Raw genomic sequence first — 22,131 nt, 5'->3', positions numbered from 1 at the left:
CAGCAGGAACGCAGAGACCATTTGGTCTCTCCGGCCCTCCTCCACTGGGCCTGGCAGAAGAGAGAATAGAGCGCTTAATCGGAGTTTTTTATACATGAGAGTTCAGCCCCTCCCCCAGGAGGGTGAGAGCTGCTGCCTCCTAGTTGCCAGGCGCCCTGCGTTCCCATAATGGGCGCTTGCTTGTGCCGCAAGGGCACTTGTTTCCCAGCCAATCCTGAGCGCAGCGGACGCTGGCACTTAGCAACGGCCCTGAAGAAAAGGAGGGCCAAGCGTTGGGATTTGCATAACGTAGCAAAGCCGGAAGCAGCGGTGAAGTGGCTAAATCAGGGTTACTTCTGCAAAGTAGCCTGGAAGTGGAAACAATGAGCTCCATTCAAGTCTATTATACCAGCGTATCAGGGTCTAGGGAGGTGAGTGGGAAGAAAACGGCCTCAGTGGGTAAAAAAGACTAGAGTGAAGACATTCTACTTGGGAACTTCAGGATTGTGCTAAGACATTGCCATTTCCTTCCTGCCTTTCATTCTCCAGCTCTCTCCTCTCTTTTGAGTGTGGGAAGTAGTAGCGGGGAGAACAGAAAATGTGGTTAATGTCCTCGCCCAGGTTGTACTTTAAGCACTGATTGATCTGGGAGGTTTTTGTGTCCTGAGGTCAACCATCTTAAGACCTTACAATAATTCTGTGACTGTTCCAAATGGAAGAGATAAAGAATCCTGTTTAGGATGGGAGAAGAAAATTGGCCAAAATCCTCAGAAGACTGAGTAACCCCAAGACAAACTGATAGTTAATTTTAAAGATGTAGTTGCATACATCAGACATTTTTTATTTAGAGCTTAGATGAATTATTTTGACCAGGACATCGGAAGTATTATAGAACAGTGCTTTTCAACAGCAATATATTGCCAGCTACATACATCATTTTTAATTTTCTAGTAGCCACTTAAAAATGAGATTTAATTTTAATATATTTTGTTTAACACAAAATGTTACTATTTAACATATAATCTTATAAAAATATAAATGTTAATATATTTTTTCATATTAAGTCCTCAAATTCCAGTATGTATTTTGCACTTTTAGCAAACGTTACTTTCGACTAGCCACATTTTCAAGTGCTCAATAGTTATATGTGGCTAGCTGTTATCACATTAGATAGCTCAGTTATAGAAGGACCATTGTATGGCTAAAAACCTCATTCAGCAAGTTTTTTTGGAAAAGCATGAAAACTGAAGGATTTGGAATTGATTTTAAATGGTTGAAAAACGTTCATCACATTCCTGCTGTGTGTCACATACAATGATAGATTGCTACAGGGAAGAATGAAAATTGACCTCAGCTTAGAAAGAGTGCATCACTTTTGCACAAAGCTTTGTCAGGTACTTTAGGAATTTTGCCTGGGTACTAAGAAATAACAAGAAACAGTTGGAAAAAGAAAACTATAGACCATTTGACTAATTTCTTTTAACATTGACTTATGTTATGTATATGGTACTAAGAGTCTATAAGAGGGTAATATTTGGAATCAGTAAGGACCACAATGAATGCAGCAGAAGACTAACCCAATTGTTGGTCTGTGTCTCTCAAACTGTAACATAAAAATCATCTGGAGAGCTTGTTAAAACATTTCTGGTAACCACTCCAAGAAAATCTGATTCTGTAGTTTTGGGGTGGGGTAAGGCCGATGCTGCTAGTCTTATGAATCACAGTCAAACAACTGGTCTAAGCAACTCTTCTTCTTTTAATGGGCTCCTCTGAAAAGGTTTTTGAAAAAAAAAAAAAACACTACAAAAGCTTAAGTAACATACACCATGCTTTTGCAATTTTAAAAACTGAGCCTCAGAAAGAAATGTTCAATTTTGGAATTTCAGAAATTTCTCAGCTATTTGTTGGAAATAAGTAAGGTTTTCTAAGCATCACTGGATTACATTTTCAAGTCAATAAAGAAAGCCTACTGATAGGCACTGTTCCAGGAATCCCACTTGAATACACTTGAATAAGCTAGAGTTTGTACTTGTCAAATTGTTTTCACATATGTTTTCTCATTCTAGCATCAGAGGTTTTGTAAGACACAATTGCCCAAGACTGTCATGTGAAAACCTAGAAACCTCAAACTTTAAGATTTATGTTACAGATATTAATAAAAAATAGTTATAAAATATGTTTAACAGATAACCAACTATGACAATTTTATTTTAACAGTAATGTGTGTTTCAGGGGATAATACTATGGAGGGGAGAAATGCAGTCTATTAACAGATGATATAACTCTAGCAGTTCATAGCAGAGGACACAGCAAGAAGTGGCCACTTTCGTTTACTCACATATTTATAAATTTTAATCCTCTTGTGCATTTATTTGTTCATCCCATGGATTTTATCTCTATGTATAGGTATAATCTCTGATTATGGTTTAGAATATGTAGTATGTTTCCCTCAAATTAAAGAAAACCTGATATGTCCATTTCCTACACAGAGCTACCACAGATACTGGCATTAATTAATGCAGTAATGAGTTCAAAAGCCTGCTTCAACTGTTAGAGTGTTCATTACCACTTCATATGTAGTACGAAGTCAATCTGGTAAACATTTATAGCCCATTAGAGATTTTCAGCCTCCACTGACACCTTGCTGTAATTAATCATACACATATTAAACATATTTATATATTATATACTATATGCAAGTGATACTATGTAAATTACATAACTTTTGCTCCTCAAAGAAGTATCACATTAATCATTCTTATTCCATAGCATAATGGACAGGGAAAATATAAATGAAACATAAAATACTGGGATCAGTTAACTAACATCTTTCTATCACTCTATATCTTTATTTAGGTGAAGCAGAGACAGGAAGAAGTTACCAGAATTTTAGATACTTACAAAATAAAGTATGAATTAATAGATATTTCTGTCAGTTTGAAAGTACTTCAAGAAATGAGGATGAAGATTTCTACCCCTAAGGCTCAGCCACCTCAGATATTCAATGGTCAAGAATATTGTGGAGTAAGACTAAATGTTCACTTTTATTTTCATTTTATATCTTAAGGTCATATAGATACATTTATGTAGTGAGAGGGTTAGGTTTCTCATTTGTAGAATAAATGCCTGAAGACAAAGCAATTTGTACTTTATTATGAAAAGAATATCATAAACAAAACTACATCATGCTGCTTGTTTTGGGATACATATGCTGTATTTTTCATCATAGTATGAAACTACTGATACTTCGGGGGGAACGATTTTTTTCTTATTTAACTTAGCTGGCAGAAGTTTGCAAATGCCTAGGCTAGGCAATTAGCAACTTACCAAGACACTTGAGTTGAATGACTTCATAATTGGGAATTATCAGCATTGATATTACAAATTAATTTTAATTCCTTTTAGGATTTTGAAATGTTTCATAAGGCAAAGGAGAACAAAGAGATTCTGAAGTTCCTGAAGATGGAATGAATGGGCAGTAATGATATGAAAGGTGTTTACTGACATGTATCTGCATATACTTCCATATATATGTTACTTTTAATTATAACAATAAAACTGTTTCATTAAAGTTAATTGCTACCTAGATTAAGTTGTAATCATTAAGAAGTGAGGCTTTAATATTTCAATCATGCATTATGTGTTATACTGTGAACATTTTATAAAGCTGTGTAAAAAAATACTGTTAATTATATATCAACATCAAACTTTTCTTTTAAGTCACTAGTAGCTAGCTGTCAAGGCATGAAATAGACTTTTAATGCACTTTTCAATTTACTTTCAGCTTTATTTTTTAAATGTTTCTCGGTATATTTGACAAAAGCTTACATACTGTACTGGGGCTGTTTAAAAAATAAAAGAAAAAAAAATAAGTCACTGGGCCCCATTCCAAGTCCTCCTAAATGGAAATGGGAGAACAAATAGGAATTTGCATTGTTAACAAAGTCCACTGGTGACTTATTTTTGTACATTAAAGTCTAGGAACTAATACTTAAGAATAATAATTTTAGGTCACCCCTCCCTTAACCTCCACCTCTGCTGTAAAATGGTAGTCTTCTTCAAACTCTGTTTTTAATCCTGTGGTTCCTATCTTATTGAATAACACCTCCATCCATTCAAACCCCAACTCAGAAACCTTAATTTTGCCTACTCCTTTATCCCTATATGCAATCAATCACCAAACCCTAAGTGATCTAGTTTTAATATCTCAGTTACCCCACATCCTCCAGCTCTCCAGTTATTGCCTATGAATATGACCTCATCACTTTTGCCTGTACCATTGCAATATCTTAAAATCGTACTTCCAATATTACTACTCTAATATCTGTACTCCTCATTGCTGCTAAATCAGGGCATTTTGACCTTGACTGAACTGTGAAATCACCTGAAGAACTTTAAAAACATAATGTCTGGATCCTATCTTTAATGATTCTAATGTATAGCTAAAGTTGAGAACAATAGCATTAGAGGGATCTTTCTAAAATATAACTTTAGTTAAGTTTACATACTCTGTAGCAGAAAATTTCTCATAATGTAGTGTAAGAAAAACACATCCCTCAGAATCATCTGGAGAACAATATAAATACACAGATTTCTGAGCCCTCTCCCAGAACTCAAAAGTTTAGGCAAAGATACTTAAATTTTAAATGAGTAGCTCTAGACGACACATTAATTGTTGAGAAGTGTTAAAATTTAAACTCCATACTCATTATCTGAAACAAGCTACTGTAGATTATACTTCTCCCACCTTTTAGTTATATCTACCTCTCTCCCTCATTAACTCTACTTACTTATTTGTAGTTTCCTAAATGTATCATCTTTGCATTCTCTTGCCTTTTTGCACATATATGCAGGTCTATATTGTCCTGCAATCGACTTGACAAGTGTTGACCTTAAACAAATATAGCGCCAGATCAGAACGGTAACAAGAAAAAAAAATCTCCTCCCCCCCAAAAAATGAGGATAGTTCAAGGGCCCTCTGGGAAATCTGGGATATTAACATTTACATCATATGGTTAACAGAAGGAGAAGAGAGTGAGCAAATAATTGAAAACTTATTTCAAGAAATGAGGATGGAAAACGTCACTAACTTGGTGAAAGAAATAGACATACAAATCCAGAAAACACAGAGAGTCCAAAACAAGTTGAACCCAGAGAGGCCCACATCAAGACGCATCATAATTAAAATGCCAAAGGTTAAAGACAGAGAGAGATTCTTAAAAGCAGCAAGAAAAAAAAAAAAAAAAATGTTATTTACCTACAAGGAAGCTCCCATAAGACTGTCAGCTGATTTCTCAGCAGAAATTTTGCAGGCCAAAAGTGATTAGCAGGAAATATTCAAAGTGATGAAAAGCAAGGATCTACAACCAAGATTACTCTATCCAGCAAGGCTATAATTTAAAAGTGAATGAGATATAAAGAGCTTCTCAGACCAAAAATAAATAAATAAATAAATAAAAACAAAAACAAAAAGCTAAAAGAGTTCATCACCACCAAATCAGTATTACAAAAACATGTTAAAGGGACTTCTTTAAAAGAAGAAAAAAATTAAAATATGAATAATAAAATGGCAAAAACTACATATCAACATTTACTTCAAATGTAAATGGATCGAATGCTCCAATCAAAAGACACAAGGTGGCTGAATGGGTGAGAAAACCAAATCTATACATATGCTGCCTACAAGAGACTCACTTCAGATTGAAAACACACACAAACTGAAAGAGATGGAAATAGATATTTCATAAAAATAAAACCTTTTAAAAAGTTGAGTCAGCAGTAATTATACCAGACAAAATAGACTTTAAAACAAAGACTATAACAAGAGACAAAGGAAGAGCCAGTAATACTACTTCTGGGTATTTATATTAAGAAACTCAAAACACTGATTTTAAGGGACATGTGCATCCACATGTTCATTAAAGCATTGTTTACAATAGCCAAGATATGGAGGCAACCTGGGTGTCCATCCATCAATGGAGGAATGGGTGAAGAAGAAGTGGTACATATATACAATGATAAACTATTCAGAATTAAAAAGAATGAAATCTTACCAACTGCAACAATATGGATAGACTAGAGGCTATTGTGCTGAGTGGAGTAAGTCAGACAGAGAAGCTGCATGATTTCACTTATGTGTGAAACCTAAAAAACAATATAAACAAGCAAACAAAACAGAAACAAACTCATAGATACAGAGAACATTTTGATGGTTGCCAGATGGGAGAGTTTTGGGAGGATCAGTGAAATAGAGGAAGAGTTTAAGAAGTAGTTACAAAATAGTCATGGGAATGTAAAGTATAACATAGTGAATATAGCCAATAATAGTGTAATAACTGTGTCTGGTGTCAGATGGGTACTATATTTATTAGGGTGATCACTTCATAAATTATATAAATGTCTAAAAACTATGTTGTACACCTGAAATAATGTAATTTAAATTTTTTAATTAAATAAAATTATAAAGGACAAAAAAGGAAAGCTATTGCAGAAGGCAATTAAAAAAGACCTAAATAAATGAAAAAGCATCCCATATTTATTGATCAGAAGACAATATTGCTAAGATGGCAATGTTCCCCAAAGTGAACAAAAGATTCAATGAAATCCCTATGAAAACCCCAGCTGGCTTCTTTGCAGATATTGACAAGCTGATCCTAACATTAATATAGAAATAAAAGGGAACTCAAAGAGTAACAAAATCTTGGAAAGGAAAAGCCAAGTTGGAAGACTCACACTTCCCAATTTCAAAACATACTACAAATGTACAGTAATCAAACTACGCAGTTCTCGCACAAGTAGAGATATATAAATGGTAGAATAAAATTCAGTGCCTAAAAATATACACTTGTATTTTGAATTATTTGATATTTTAAAGTATAGTGGACATAAAATATTATTTTTAAGTTATACAACAAAGCGATTTGACATTTATATACCTGACAAAGTGATCACAATATATATATTTATTTTTTCTTTATTCAATCATCCATTGATGGACACCTAGGAGGCCTTCATATCATGGCTACTGTAAATAATGCTGCAATGAATATATGGATTCACATGTCCTTTCAAAGTAGTGTTTTGTTTTGTTTTGTTTTTTCAGATAAATACACATAAGTGGGAATACTGGGTCCTTTGTCTCTTGTTATAGCCTTTGTATTAAAGTCTATTTTGTCTGGTATAAGTATTTCTACCCTAGCTTTTTTGTTTGTTTCTATTTTCATAAAACACTGTTTTTTCATTCCTTTATTTTCAGTCCGTATGTTTCTTTCGATCTGAAGTGAGACTCTTCTAGGCAGCATATGTAAAGGTCTTGTTTTCTAATCCATTCAGCCATCCTATCTTTGATTGGAGCATTTAATCTATTTACATTTAGAGTAAATGTTGATAGATATGTAGTCATTGCCATTTTATTATTCATCATTTTTTTAAATCTTTTCTCTTTTCATCTTTTTCTTAAAGCAGTCCCTCCAACATTTCCTGTAATCTGGCTTGGTGGTAATGAATACCTTTAGCTTTTTCTTGTCTAGGAAGCTCTTTATCTGTCTTTTGATTCTAAATGATAGCTTTGCTGGGTAGAGTAATCTTGGTTGTAGGTCCTTGTTTTTCATAACTTTGAATATTTCCTGCTAATCCCTTTTGGTCTGCAAAATTTCTGCTGGGAAATCAGCTGACAGTCTTATGGGAGCTTCCTTATAAGTAACTAGCTACTATTGTCTTACTGCTTTTAAGATTCTCTCTCTGAATTTAACCTTTGGCATTTTAATTACGATGTGTCTTGGTGTGGGCCTCTTTGGGTTCAACTTGTTTTGGACTCTCTGTGTTTCCTGGGCTTGTATGTCTATTTCCATCATTATTTCTTCAGATACATTTTCAATTCCTTGCTCTCTATATTCTCTTTCTGGTATTCCTAGGATGCAAATGTTGGTATGTTTGATATTGTCCCAGAGGATACTTAAAGTAGCCTCATTTGGGGAGATTCTTTTTTTCTTTTTGCTCTTCTGATTGGGTGTTTTTGCCAACTTATCTTCTAAACTGCAGATTTGACCCTCTTACCTACTGTTAATTCTTACCTACTGCTTCATCTTACCTACTGTTAATTCTTCTTAAGGTACTCTTCATTTCAAATATTGTATTCCTCATTTCTAACTGGTTCTTTTTTTTTTTAATCTCCACTTTTGTCTTCTATCTCTTCCTTAAAATTCTCACTGAATTCATCTACTCTTCCCTTAAATTCTTTGAGCATCCTTATATAAAGTGTTTTGAACTCTGCATCTGATAGATTGCTTGTCTCCATTTTTAGTTCTTTTTCTGGAGCTTTGTTCTGTTCTTTCATTTGGGACATGTTTCTTTGTCTTCCAATTTTGGCTGCCTTCTCGTGTTTGTTTCTATGTATTAGGTATGTCTTCTAGTCTCAGTAGATTGGTCTTATATAGTATGTATGCTTTGTGTCCCAGTGGCACGATTTTCCCTGGTCACCTGAGCCAGGTTCTCCAGGTATGTCCCTTGTATGGGTTTGTGTGACCTCCTATTGTAGTTGAGCCTTGGTTGCTGTTTGCTCATCAGTGGGAGAGATTGAACCTGAGGATGATTGGTTGTGATAACTGGCCATAACCAGTGCAGGAGCCATTGTGCAGGAGCTGACCCCACAGAGCAGGATTTGTTTTAGCAGGGCTATGGTGCCTGCCCTGTCTGCCCTTTGGGTGTGTTGTCCTCAGATATGACACCAGGTAGTGCTCTGGCTCAGATTGAAGCTGGCCACAAGGCGTGCAGAATGGGGCCCCCTGAGAGGGGCCTTGCTGCAGGTCAAGTTCACCTGCAAGCCTGTGCCGTACCCGGTGCCACTTGGCTCAAGGCACCAAGCAATCTGCTGACGGCCACCTCCCATACTGGGCTGGCTCTTTCTTTCTTTCTTTCTTCGCCTTTCTCTCTTTCGCTTTCTCGTCACCGTCAGCTTTCTCTTCTCTTCGCTTTCTTTTCTTTTTTTCTTTTTCTTTCTCTCGAGAGAGAGAGAGAGAGAAAAGATCAATGAAACTAAGAACTGGTCTTTTGAAAAAATAAACAAAATAGATAAAATGTTAGCCAGACTTATCAAGAAAAAAAGGCTCAAAGAAATAAAATCAGAAATGAAGAGGAAAAGTTATAACTGATACCACAGAAATAAAAAGGATCATAAGAGAATACTATGAACAATTTGCCAACAAATTGGACAACTTGGAAGAAATGAAAAAAATTCCTAGCCACATACAATCTTCCAAAACTGAATTAAAACATAAAGAAAAGCTGAACAGATCAATTACTAGCAATAAAATTGAATCAGTAATTTTAAAACTCCTGAAACACAAAAGTCCAGGATAAGACAACTTTACAGGTAAATTCCGCCAAACATTTAAGGAAAAAACTAATACCTTACCTCCTCAAACTATTCTAAAAAAATTGAAGATTAAGGGATGCTTCCAAATTCATCCTATTAGGCCAATATTACTTTGATGCCAAAACCAGTTAAAGACAGTACAAAAAGAAAAAAGAAAGAAAATCACAGGCCAATATTCCTGATAAACATAGATACAAAAATCTTCAATAAAATAGTAACAAACAAATTCAACAATATATTAAAAGAATCATACATTATAATCGAGTGGGATTTATTCCAGGAATGCAAGGGTGATCCAATATTCACAAGCTAATGAACATGATATACCACATTCTCAAAATGAAGGATAAAAATCATATGATTATCTCAATAGATGCAGCAAAAGCATTTGACAAAATGCGACATCTTATTTATGATAAAAAAAAATCTCAACAAAGTGGAGACAGAGAACATACCTTAACATAAAGATCACATATTAAAAAAATGCAACTAACATCATAATCAGTGGTGAAATGCTAGAAGCTTTTCCTCTAAGGTCAGAAACGAGACAAGGGTGCCCACTCTGAACACTTTTATGCAAAATGGTATTAGAAGTCCTAGCCCTAGGAATCAGATAAGTAAAAGAAATAAAAGGCACCCAAATTGGAAAGGAAAACATAAAACTGTTTACGGATGATATGATATTACTATTTTTAGGAAATTCTAAGGTCTGCATCAAAAATCTGTTGGAAATAATAAATGAATTTAGTAAATTTACAGGATACAAAACTAATATTCAGAAATCCGTTGTGCTTCTATACACAAATAAAAATTACCAGAAAGAGATATTAAGAATACAATAATATTTACAATTGAATCAAAAAGAGTAAGATACCTAGGAGTAAATTAACAAGGAGGCAAAAGACGTATACTCAAAACTATGAGAGACTTATAAGAGAAATTGAAGACAACACAAATAAATGGAAGGATGTGCCACACTCATGGATTGGAAGAACTGATATTAAAATACCTGAAGCAATCTACAGATTCAATGGAGTACCTATTGAAATACCAATGCATTTTTCACAGAATTAGAGTGAAGAATTCTAATATTGATATGGAATCACAAAAGAACACAAATAACCAAAATGATCTTGAGAAAGAAAAACAAAGTTGGAGTTATCATGCTCCCTGATTTCAAACTATACTACAAAGCTGTAGTAATCAAAACAGTTTGGTACTGGCATAAAAATAGACCCATAGATCAATGGAACAGAAAGCTCAGAGGTAAAGCCATGCTTATATGGTCATTTAATCTATGACAGGAGGGGCAGGAATATACAATGGGGAAGAGACAATCTATTCAATAAATTGAGTTAGGAAAACTAGACAGATGCATGCAAAAAAAAAATGAAACTAGACCACTTTCTTACGCAATATACAAAAATAAATCCAAAATAATTTAAAGACTTAAATATAAAACCTGACACCATAAAACCTGTAGAAGAAATCATAGACAATATACTCTTTGACATTCTCTTAGTAATATATATATTTTTGGATATGTCTCCTTGGGCAAGGGCAATAAAAAGACAAATAAATGTCAACATATCAAACTAAAAATCCTTTTCACAGCAAAGGAAACCATCAACAAAGTGAAAAGGCTACCTACTGAATGAGAGAAGATATTTTCAAATGATATATCTGATAAAAGATTATATACAAAATACATAAAGAACTCATACAACTCAACATCAGAAAACAATCGGATTTTAAAAGGTACAGAGGACATGAATCTCCACAAAGGTTGTACAAATTGCCAACATACACATTAGAAGATGCACAACATCACTAACCATCAAGGAAATGCAAATCAGAACCACTTCAAGATATCACCTCACACCTGTCAGGATGGGTATTATGAAAAAGGCAACAAATAATGTGTTGGTGAGGCTTCCAGTCAAGATGGTGGTACAGGATGCTGTGCTCATCTCCTTTCACAACCACATCAAAATTACAACTAAACTACAGAATAGCCACCTTTGGATGTCACCTGAGATCTAGCTGAACAACTGGGGACACACAGAAGAGGCCAACTTGAGACTGGTAGGGGTGGAGATGCTAAATGAGCTGTTGAGGATCGGGAGAAATGTCTTGACTGCGGAGGTCCTTCCAGAAGAGTGAGGGGTCCTGGTCCCATGCTAGGCTCTCCATCCTAGGGTTCCAGTGCCAGAAAGAGAAATCCCCACAACTTCTGGCTCTGAAAATCAACAGAGATTGTGGCTGAGTGAGATGGATAGCTGAGAAAGTTGCAGACTTTTAAGGGGCCCATGTGTGGACTTAACGATGTACTCACTCACTCTGAGATGTACTCTCTCACTCTCACTCTCACGAGAGAGAGAGAGAGAGAGAGAGAGAGAGAGAGAGAGAGAGAGGATCAATATATATATTGATATATAATATATATATATTAGTCTCTTTCGTTTCTTTCCTCCCGCTGTGAGTGGCAGGGCAGGGGCTACTTGAGAGGGCCTCCAGCTAGAGTAGGCAGGTTGGGTGGGTTGTGTCCTCAAGGGAATGCTGGAGCAGGGCAAACTGTTTTGGAATGGAGTGTGTCAGAATTGAGCTCTGCCAGTGCCAGGCTAGATAACTGGAATGAGAATTAAAATCATGCCCTCCAGTGCCTCCATCCATGAAGAAAGTTCCAACAAATTCTTACTCCTCCAGCAGTTGTCCTAAAATTAATCAATGAATCTCTTTTATGACCTAAGTGCTTTTCAAACTGCTTCCTCTGTGCTGGGACTTGTAGCAAGACAGTTCACGCACGAACCCTTTAAGTGGAGTCTCAGTTACCTACAGCCCTTTGGCTCTCATGGATATAAGCCCAACTGGTTTTCAAAACCAGATGTTATGGGGGCTTCTCTTCTTGGCGCAGGTCTCCTGGGCTGGGAGCACAATGTGGAGCTCTAACATCTCACTCCTTCAGAGGGACCTACATAGTTGTGATATCGCTCTCTCCTGTAGGACGCCACACTGCGCTTATGAGTCCTGACTAAACTGCATCTCGTCCCTCCTACCTCTTTAAAAATAATTTAATTTTTTTCAGTTAGAGTTGATATACAATATTATATTATTTTCAGGTGTACAAGACAGTGATTAGACATTTATATTACTTACAAAGTGATCACCTTGATAAATCTAATATCCATCTGACACTGGACATAGTTATTACACTATGATTGACTATATTCACCATGCTATAGTTTACATTCCCATGACTATTTTGTAACTACTAATTTCTACTTTTTAAACTCTTCCCCTATTTTATCCATCCTCCCAAACCCCTACTATCTGGCAACCATAAAAATGTTCTCTATATCTATGAGTTTGTTTGTGTTTTATTTTACTCTTTAGATTCCACATGTAAGCAAAATCATATGCCATTTGTCTATCTCTGTCTGAGTTACTCCACTCAGCACACTACCCTTTAGGTCTATCCACGTTGTTGCAATTGGCAAGATTTTATTCTTTTTTTATGACTAAGTAATATTCCATTGTATATGTGTACCATCTCAACTTTATCCTTTCATCCACTAATGAACATCCAGATTGCCTCCATGTCTTGGCTACTGTAGATAATCTTGCAATGAACATATGAATTCATATGTCCCATCAAAGTAGTGTTTTAGGTTTGTTTGGATAAATCCCTGGAAGTGGGATTACTGGGTTCTTCTTTGTTTCTTATTATAGTCTTTGTTTTAAAGATTATTTTTCTCGGGTATAAATATTGCTACCTTAGCTTTTTTTTAAATTTTCATTTTCATGAAATACCTTTTCCCATCTCTTTACTTTCAGTCTGTGTGTCTTCTAATCTGAAGTGAGTCTGTTGTCGGCAGTACATGTAAGGATCTTATTTTCCTATCTATTCAGCCACCCTATCTTTTGATTAGAGCATTTAATACATTGAGTAATTGTTGCTAGATGTGTAGTTATTGCTATTTTATTATTCATCTTTTAAAAATCTTTTTTTGCCTTCTTATTCTTCTTTAAAAAGGCCCTTTAACATTTCTTGTAACACTAGTTTGGTGTTGATGAACTCCATTAGCTTTTTCTTGTCTAGGAAGCTCTTTATTTATCCTTTGATTCTAAATGACAGCTTTGTTGGTTAATCTTGGTTGTAGGTCCTTGCTTTTTATTATTTGAGTATTTCCTGCCAATCCCTTCTGGCCTGCAAAGCTTCTGTTGACAAATCAGCTGGCAGTCTTATGGGGGCTTCCTTGTAGGTAACTAACTGCTTTTCTTGCTGCTCTTAAGATTCTCTGTGTTTAATCTTTGGCATTTAATTATAATATGTCTTGATGTTGGCCTCTTTGGGTTCATCTTGTGACTCTCTGCACTTCCTAGGCTTGTACGTATATTTCCTTTGCCAGGTTAGGGAGTCTTCTGTCATTATTTCTTCAAATAGGTTTTTAACTCTTTGCCCTCTCTCATCTCCTAATAATCCTATGATGCAAATGTTGGTATGCTTTATGTTATACCAGAGGCCCCTTAAACTACCCTCATTTTTTATTCTTTTTTTCTTGTTTCTGTTCTGATTGGGTGTTTTCTGTGACTTTATCTTTTAAATCACATATTCAATCCTCTGTTTTACCCAACTTCCTGTTGTTTCCTCTTAATATAGACTTCACTTATTGTATGCTTCATTTCTGACTGGTCCTTTTTTTTCTGTTGTCTATCTCTGTGTGAGTTCTGAGTCCATCTACTCTTCCTCTAAGTCCTTTGAGCATCCTTATAACCAGTGTTTTGAACTCTGCTCTAGTAGATTGTCTCCATTTTGTTTAGTTCTTTTTCTGGAACTTTATTTTGTCCTTTCATGTGGGACATGTCTGTCTCCCTATTTTGGCTGCCTCCCTGTGTCTGTGCCTATGTATTATTTAGGGCTCTTAAGTCTCTCAGTCTTAGTAGAGTGGCCTTATTTAGTAGGGGTCCTATGGGTCCCAGTGGCAGTCTTCCCTGTTCACCTGAGCATAGTGCTCAAGGTGTGTCCCTTGTGTGGGTTGTGTGCCCTCCTGTTGCAGTTGAGCTTTAGTTGCTGTTTGCATATCAGTGAGAAGGACTGACCCTCGGGTTTATTGGTTGTGAGTGGCTGAGATAATAAATAGGATTTACTTTAGCAGCACTCTAGTGCCTGTCCAGTTCGCCCTCTGGGTGTATTGTCCTTGGATGCAGCCCCGGGTGGTGCTCCAGCTTGCTTAGAAACCAGCCACTGGGTGTGCCAGCCCCAGACCTTTTGGGAGGGGCCCCACTTCAGGTCAAGTTCAGCCTCAGCCTGTGCTCTGCCTAAGGCAACCTGGCAAGAGTCACCGAGCAATCCATAGACAGCCGCCACACACTGTGTTTGAAAGTGCCTTGCGAGTCCAAGTCTTGAACCGAGGCAGGCTGCCACTATGCTGAGCTAGGGGCTATTCAGCAAGAGCTATGGGGCACTAGAGGCCAGATGTGCTTGCTTGGGTTTTGTAAGCCTTTGAGAGATTTGAGGAAAGTCCACAGCATGGGCTGCTACAGGCCTTTTGTATGGAAAATCCACTGGAGGCGGCTTGGGTCTATCTGAAATTTGGGTGAGGCAGGGTCTCAGGGAATCTCCAGGGTAGGGTGACCAGTGTTAGCCAGGTTGACTAAGACTCAGATATGGTGGCCGCCTGCATCTCCACACTGGGTGAGGTGAGCACTCACCAAAGAAACAATGAATTGTACTAGCACTTCTGTCTGAGAGAAAGCTGTCCCTACAGCCCTCACCCTGAAGCCAGACAGTTCAGTTCCTCCTTGTACGTAAGTGGTCACCTTTCAGTGTGCTGCTCCAGCACTGGAGCCAGAGTAAGTGAGTCTGTAAGCAAGTAAGTCCATGTGTGCGCCCCTTAAGGAGAATGTCTGCAACTCCAGCCATGCTCTGTCTCACTGAACCACAATCTCTGCTGGCTTTCACAATGGAACTTGTGGGTATTTCTCTTCCAGGCACTGAAGCCCTGGCTGGGGAGCCCGGTGTAGGGCCAAAAACCTTCACTCATCTAGGGGCCTTCTGCAGCTGAGATATCCCTCTCAATTCTCAAATGCCACACGCAGGTGTGGGATCAGTCATACCAGCCTCAAGTTGGCCTCTTTTATATGTTCCCAGTTGTAGTACTTCTGTTCAACTAGACCTCAGGTGACTTCCAGTGATGGCTGTTCTGTAGTTTAGTTGTAATTTGATATAATTGTGAGAGAAGGCAAGCACAGCATTTATCTACTCAACTATCTTGAGCGAAGCCCCTTCTACTTGCCTTGATGTGACTTTTTCTTTATATCTTTAATTGTAGAAACCCTTCCCTGCTAGTATTCAGGTTTTTCTCACCAACAGTTATTCTATATGTAATTGTAGTTTTAGTGTTTCTGTGGGACAAGCTGAGTTCAGGATCTGCCTACTTCACCATCTTGACCCCTCTCATCTTTATTATTTGATTTTTTACAATAGTGCCAGGTCAATTCAATGGGGGAATAAATGATCTTAGTGAATGGTGCTTGTACAAGTAGCTATTCATATGCAAAAAAAATTAAGTTGAATCCCTACTCCATGTCATGTGAAAAAAGTAATTCAAAATGGATCATAGACTTAAGTGTATGAAGTATACTATAAAACTGTCAAAAATGAAAACGGGAGTAAATATTTATGACCTTGGATTAGGCCATGTTTTCATAGATATGACAATAAAAGCACAAGTAACAACTAAAAAAACAGACAAATTGGAATTTCATCAAAATTAAGAAATTTGTACTTCAAAGACACTCTCGAGAAAATAAAAAGACAGTAGAGTGGGAGTGGGAGAACATATTTGCAAATCACATATCTGGTAATATTTGTATTCTGAATCTATAAGGAGCACTTATAACTCAACAATAAAAAGACAAATAATCCAAGTAAAAAATGGATAGAGAGTACCAGCAAGATATACAAATAATCATAATCACATGAAAAGATGTTCAACATCATATATATATATTATATATATACATATAATGACTAATATATATATAATATATGTTATATATATAATGACTAATATATATAATATATATATGAGATATTATAATGAACCAGCTATTAGAATAACTATAATAAAAAAGACAAATAATAATTCTGATGGCCCGAAAATGAAGAAATTGGAACCCTCATATACTGCTAGTAGAAATGTAAAATAGTACAGCTACATTAGAAAAGTTTGGCAGATCCTCAAATTGTTATAAATACAACTACCATATGACTTACTCTTATACATACACTCCAAAAAACTAAAAACATTTGTTCAAATGAATATTACATAAATATTCATAGCAGCATTATGCATAATAGCCTAAAATGAAAACAACCCAACTGTCTATCAACTAATTAATTGATAAAAAAATATGGTTCTATCTATACAACGGAATATTATTCGGCAATAAAAAATGAAGTATTGATGCATATCGCAACATGGATGAAGATAAAAAAACATGGTATCTCAAAGAAGCTAGTCACCAAAGACCACATATTGTATGATTCTATTTATATGAAATGTTCAGAAAAAGTAAATCCATAGAGATAGAAAGTAGATTAGTGGTTATATAGAGCTGAGGGAGTGGGAGTTAGTGAGAGACTGCTAAATGGATAGAGAATTTAATTTTGATGATTACATAACTCACAATATGCTAAAAATCACTGAATTGTATACTTTAAATGGGTAAATTTTATGGGATGTGAATTATATATCAAAGAAGATATTAAAAAGGAAATCATGCTAAAATAATTATATAAACAGTAATGATTACTATTTAGGTGGAAATTCAAAATTTTGTTTGCTTAATAAAAGAAGGCGGTGACTGATAATATTCAGAAACAAGGTTGAGGAGGTGGGGGCAGAAAATCAGAAGGTTCAAATTAATCAAGCATGAATGTCTCTTACTTGGTTTTATTGGAATTCTTCAAAAAAAAAAAAAGAAATGCCTATGTATTCTACAGAGGAAAAAATAAGATCAATATCAATCTTTCTAATCTTTCAACCTCCACAGCTGGTTAATAAAATTCATGGGACCCTTTCTTTTTCCTTTTGCTGAATTAATGGAATATATGCAATGAAAAACAACTCCACAAAATTCTCTATATTTAGATTTTCCCAAGCAAGTAATCAATAATCTATGTTTCAAAATTTCGTTTCCCATACACTCAGATTCCCAAAGAAGTGTGGACATTTAATAATACAATCAGCAACCAATTTGTGTTGTTTGGTGAAAATGAAAATTTCCTGAAGATCACACATTCTTAAGTGCAAATCAGCTCTAAACTGGAAAAAAAAAAATTAGCAGGTCTAATTTACAAATGAAAAGATGTCAAAATATAACAAGTAGCAATAGTTATATTTTCCAGGCAAATTTTGTGAAAATTCTATGTAAACTCACCTTAATATTCAGAATTTCACCTGCTTCCCTTGCATCTGTAGTGCTCAGCTGACAAAATGAAAGATTTCAGTTTAGGAAGACTCAATCCAATCTTTAATATATATATATATATATATATATATATATAAAAGATATTAAAAAGATATTAAAAATTATTTTAGCATGATTTCCTTTTAATATCTTATATATATATAATATATATATTCTTCAAAAAAGTCATCTATTTTTGAAGAATGTCTGTTTTTGACAGTGTTAACTTATTTGATTCTAAAATAAAAATAAATATTTTTTTTATAAATATATATATTTATAAAATATAAATATAAATATATATATATATTCTTTAATATATATATATTCTTCAAAAAAGTCATCTATTTTTGAAGAATGTCTGTTTTTGACAGTGTTAACTTATTTGATTCTAAAATAAAAATAAAAACGTCCACATAGCATATTGCAAGTAGCATCACCAGAATTTAATAAAGCTCAGAAAAAAATACTGATCAATTTTTTAAAATATTTTCCAGAATCTATTTCAAAGCACCCTATTTTCTTTAGCATTCTCCATAGCATATTTTTGTACACAAAACAATGGAATAGGTCTTTGTTTGACTCCAGTATGTATTACAAAATTCAGGACCCTAAAAAAGAAATTTAGAAATTGCATTCAAATTATTTTCTTTGTTATTTCTTTAATCCTTCCTCACCCTCTAAAAAAATCTAAAATTACTATTGCACTATTTAGAAACTCCAGGAACACATAAATTATATTTCTACAAGTACTGTTTATTTTAAAGCATCATATCAAGTTTGAATCCCAGTAAACAAAGCCATGTGTTCATTATAAGTTGATTTTGGCAAAGAGCACAGACTTGAATACCTCAAATGATATGATAACATAATTTAAAGTGAAAAAGTGTTTGTTTTTAGTAATAAAGTAATGTGGAACTAAAGTACAATATGTATATCTTCGGGGTAAGTAATTTAGGACATGATGTTTCTTGTCTTCTTAGAAGTCCTTAGAATTAACATTTTAAAAATCGATCCTTTTATCTGATACTTGTGCTATTCACTGGAATAGAGGCATAGAAAATAGTCTCTCTGCTTAGATTATTGTATTCACACAATATATACCCATGCTGAAATAAAGGTCAAATATCTGAGAGATAGTGGCATTTATAATCACATTTTGCTTTAAAATGGGGAACCACTGAGATATTTTTAGCAAAGAGCTCCTCCAAAAAATCTTGGGCAATGAATGCTGACCTATTTTATAGTAGTAAATTAAAAGTCTGAACTCTTTGCAAAGGATGCCACTTTAAATGTACTTACCATCCCACTCCCGCAACATACATATGCATATTTCACCGGAGCAAGCAACTTAGAAACAGGACAGCATCATAGCTGTGTAGAAGGCGAACTCTGTCAACTAAATGCAGCTATTTGTGTGTGTGTGTGTGTGTGTGTGTGTGTGTGTGTGAGAGAGAGAGAGAGAGATCATCTGTTCTGATCACTGAAACATGCGAGGAAAGGCTACGTTTAGAAGCCTAGAAAACCTGTGGTTCAGTACATAGAAGCTTCAACTACAAAAGAATGGGAATGTTGTAATTACCATAGGAAATTACAATGTCTGACATAACATAAACATTACTTGCAACTACTTTTTAGTCACAATAACGTCACATCAAAAAAGTACATGTTTTTGCTCACTAAAATTAATGAGGCAATTTGGAAACAAAATTCTTTCTCTTACTCGTTTTAAAATTCAATGTAGAGCTAAATGTACACTTCAGCTGCAATAATAATACCAACAAAGGGCAAAAGTGTTTGCTTTTTAAAAACACTGAAGTACATAAAATGCCTTTTGACAGATAACAAAACTATTCCATGACATCTACTTAAAATTTTACATTCATCCTCCATTTTCTTCATCATAATATTCACATTTAATTATGTATTCATTTTGATTGCTTGCATGTGAAAACACCAATTAATTTATTATTTCAACATTAAGCCTATTTCTTTTGAAGCCAAGATAATTTTGCTACTTTATAAAAACAATGGAGACTCCTTTTCCAGGATGCTTAAGGCAGAACGTTTAAGGTTCATGCTTGCTGCTGTGCCTGAGCTTCTGCTTCCTGAAATGAAAAAACAACAACAAAAAAAGAGATAGATTTAAACATCTTAAGCAGATACCCATGTATATCTGGGTTGGACTGTATTAGCTCAAATTACTAATAGTCAAAAAGCAGAAAGTGGTCCTTGGAAAAGACTGTCTTGCCCAATAAGTGAATCGCTCCTTTTTCTTGCGTATCCACACTGTATATGATACCTTCTTGGTAGTCACTTAGTAGCTGTCTTGGTTATCAGATCAACTGCCATAGAGTTGCAGTATTTCTGTTCAAGTAACCCTTATTTTACTTAATAATGGCCTCAAAGAGCAAGAGTAGTGATGCTGGCAATTCAGATATGCCAAAGAGAAGCTGTAAAGTGCTTCCTTTTAGTGAAAAGGTGAGTACAGTACAATAAAATATTTTTAGAGAGACAGAGACCACATTCGCATAACTTTTACTATAATATACTGTCATAATTGTTCTATTTTTAGTTTTTGTTGTTACTTTCTTATTGTGCCTAATGTATAAATTAACCTTTATCATAGGTCTGTTATGTATAGGAAAAAACATAGTATATATAAGGTTCAGTACTATCCACAGTTTCAGGCATCCACTGGGAGTCTTAATGTATCCCTCATGGGTAAAGGGAGAGTACTATACTATCATGTGCAGCTATATCCCAATGCAGTGTATCCTGTTGCTGCCTCTGTGAAAGATGCCTTAGTGTCACTTAAGTATTTTGGAATCCCTAACAGCTCTAAAGTCACTTCCTCTGTGAATCCTTCCCCAAAGTCCTTAGTAGTAATGTATGACTGACTATATCCTGTGGACACCTATAGCACTTTATTCTACCAACTGTATAGAATTTACCAGAGTACATCTTAAATTATAATTATTTGCAGACACATTTGTTGTATAATGTTATGCATGTCCCTCACTAGGCTATAAACAATTTGAAGGTAGAGACTACAATGTATTCTCTGTATTTGTCCCACCATCAATGTCAAGTCAGTGCTTGACATTCAATCAATACTTGAATGAACACATGAACGAATGGCTCTTACTTTTACCTAGAGAGGGAGTCGTCACAGAAAACAGACCATCTTTCCTTTCTTACTTCCTATAATCTGCACTGAAATAAATCACTTAATTTGGGTTTTACTAACTTGCTTAAAAAAATGCCTTACCTAACATTTCTTATGACTTAAATTATACAAAGCTTAAAATAATACATTTATTCATGGGAAAAGAGTTTGACAAGGAAACAGAATTTCACAGTGACTCAGATAACAATGCTAGTAAATGGTCTCTAATGAAAATGCGGACAATAAAAGAGACTCTCGTCATTGGACAAAGAGCTGGAGTTCAAAGAAACTGTTTAACATAAAATTAGTTGGTAATAGCAAAACCTAAAATGATGGAGCAGGGCCATACATTCTGATTAAGCAGGCCTGTATGGAGAAGCCCTATGGAAAAGGCAAAGTATAGAAAGTCCATAGCTTTGAGATACTTAATTATATAGGCAATTTAATTTTTGATTATTTTATTTATATAGTCTCTGTGGAACACTTCCACTTGCAAAATTAGTTTGTTATTGGCAAAGAAAAAGCCCCAAATTTAGCCAGCAATTTAGTGACCAGTTTCGAAACTCAAATGCTCTTAGTTAATTTGAATGGATGATGCTAGCATTTACCGCACACAAAGACAATAGACGTTTACCATGCCACGACGTTTGCTATGAACTAATAAGGCTCTGTCGATGTAGAACCGTGAATGACAGCTGAAAAAATGAAATCTTTAAAACTGCTAACCACTTATTTGCAAATGGGTCAATGAGAATTTGCTGCCTTGGGCAGCTTAATGGGGAAGTCACTCTACCTACCTCCTACTCACATAATTATGTATTTGATTATGCACATCTGTCTACCCTACTAGAGATTAAGTACATGCAGAGTAGGGACATTTCCTTTCAGCTATATCACATGACCTCTGGCTTAATCTGTGTACTTAATAAAGGTGGTAATCTTACTGATTAAAAAACTCAGCAATAATAAAATAGCTTTTAAATCAGAAAAAATCATACCTTTGAACCAGGTGGGGCTGTCAAGCCTAAAAAAGCATATACTGAATTATTTTCTCTGGCTTCAAAGAAGGCATCATAGTCCTTGGTGAAAAGAAGGCAAAAAGAATTAGCAATATGCAACAAAAAAGAAAAGGAAA

General features: G+C 35.2%; 3 protein-coding genes across 3 annotated transcripts in view; 1 reads left to right on the top strand and 2 right to left on the bottom strand.

Annotated features, from left to right (window-relative positions):
- Positions 1-17,855, bottom strand: part of LOC120603301 (TLR adapter interacting with SLC15A4 on the lysosome-like) — a 30,298-nt gene extending 12,443 nt beyond the window's left edge. The window contains exon 1 of the mRNA XM_039863669.1: positions 17,798-17,855. The gene's annotated coding sequence lies outside the window, so the exon portion shown is untranslated. The remainder of the gene's footprint in view (positions 1-17,797) is intronic.
- LOC120603312 (SH3 domain-binding glutamic acid-rich-like protein 3) lies at positions 299-3,484 on the top strand. Its single transcript, XM_039863678.1, has 3 exons — positions 299-410; positions 2,836-3,003; positions 3,385-3,484. Exons 1-3 carry the CDS (start codon positions 363-365, stop codon positions 3,448-3,450), a joined length of 282 nt encoding a protein of 93 aa, XP_039719612.1. The 5' UTR covers positions 299-362; the 3' UTR covers positions 3,451-3,484.
- A 1,920-nt stretch (positions 17,856-19,775) lies between the features above and the next one.
- Positions 19,776-22,131, bottom strand: part of SH3BGRL (SH3 domain binding glutamate rich protein like) — a 67,368-nt gene continuing 65,012 nt past the window's right edge. Inside the window, exons 3-4 of the mRNA XM_039863668.1 lie at positions 21,995-22,075; positions 19,776-19,935 (exon numbers count right to left, since the gene is read on the bottom strand). Coding sequence (XP_039719602.1) covers positions 19,903-19,935; positions 21,995-22,075 — 114 coding nt within the window. The 3' untranslated portion in view covers positions 19,776-19,902. The remainder of the gene's footprint in view (positions 19,936-21,994; positions 22,076-22,131) is intronic.

This window comes from Pteropus medius, unplaced genomic scaffold (assembly GCF_902729225.1).
Source record: "Pteropus medius unplaced genomic scaffold, Ma_sr-lr_union100, whole genome shotgun sequence".
Lineage (NCBI taxonomy): Eukaryota > Metazoa > Chordata > Mammalia > Chiroptera > Pteropodidae > Pteropus > Pteropus medius.
This window is presented reverse-complemented; position numbering and strand designations above follow the sequence as displayed.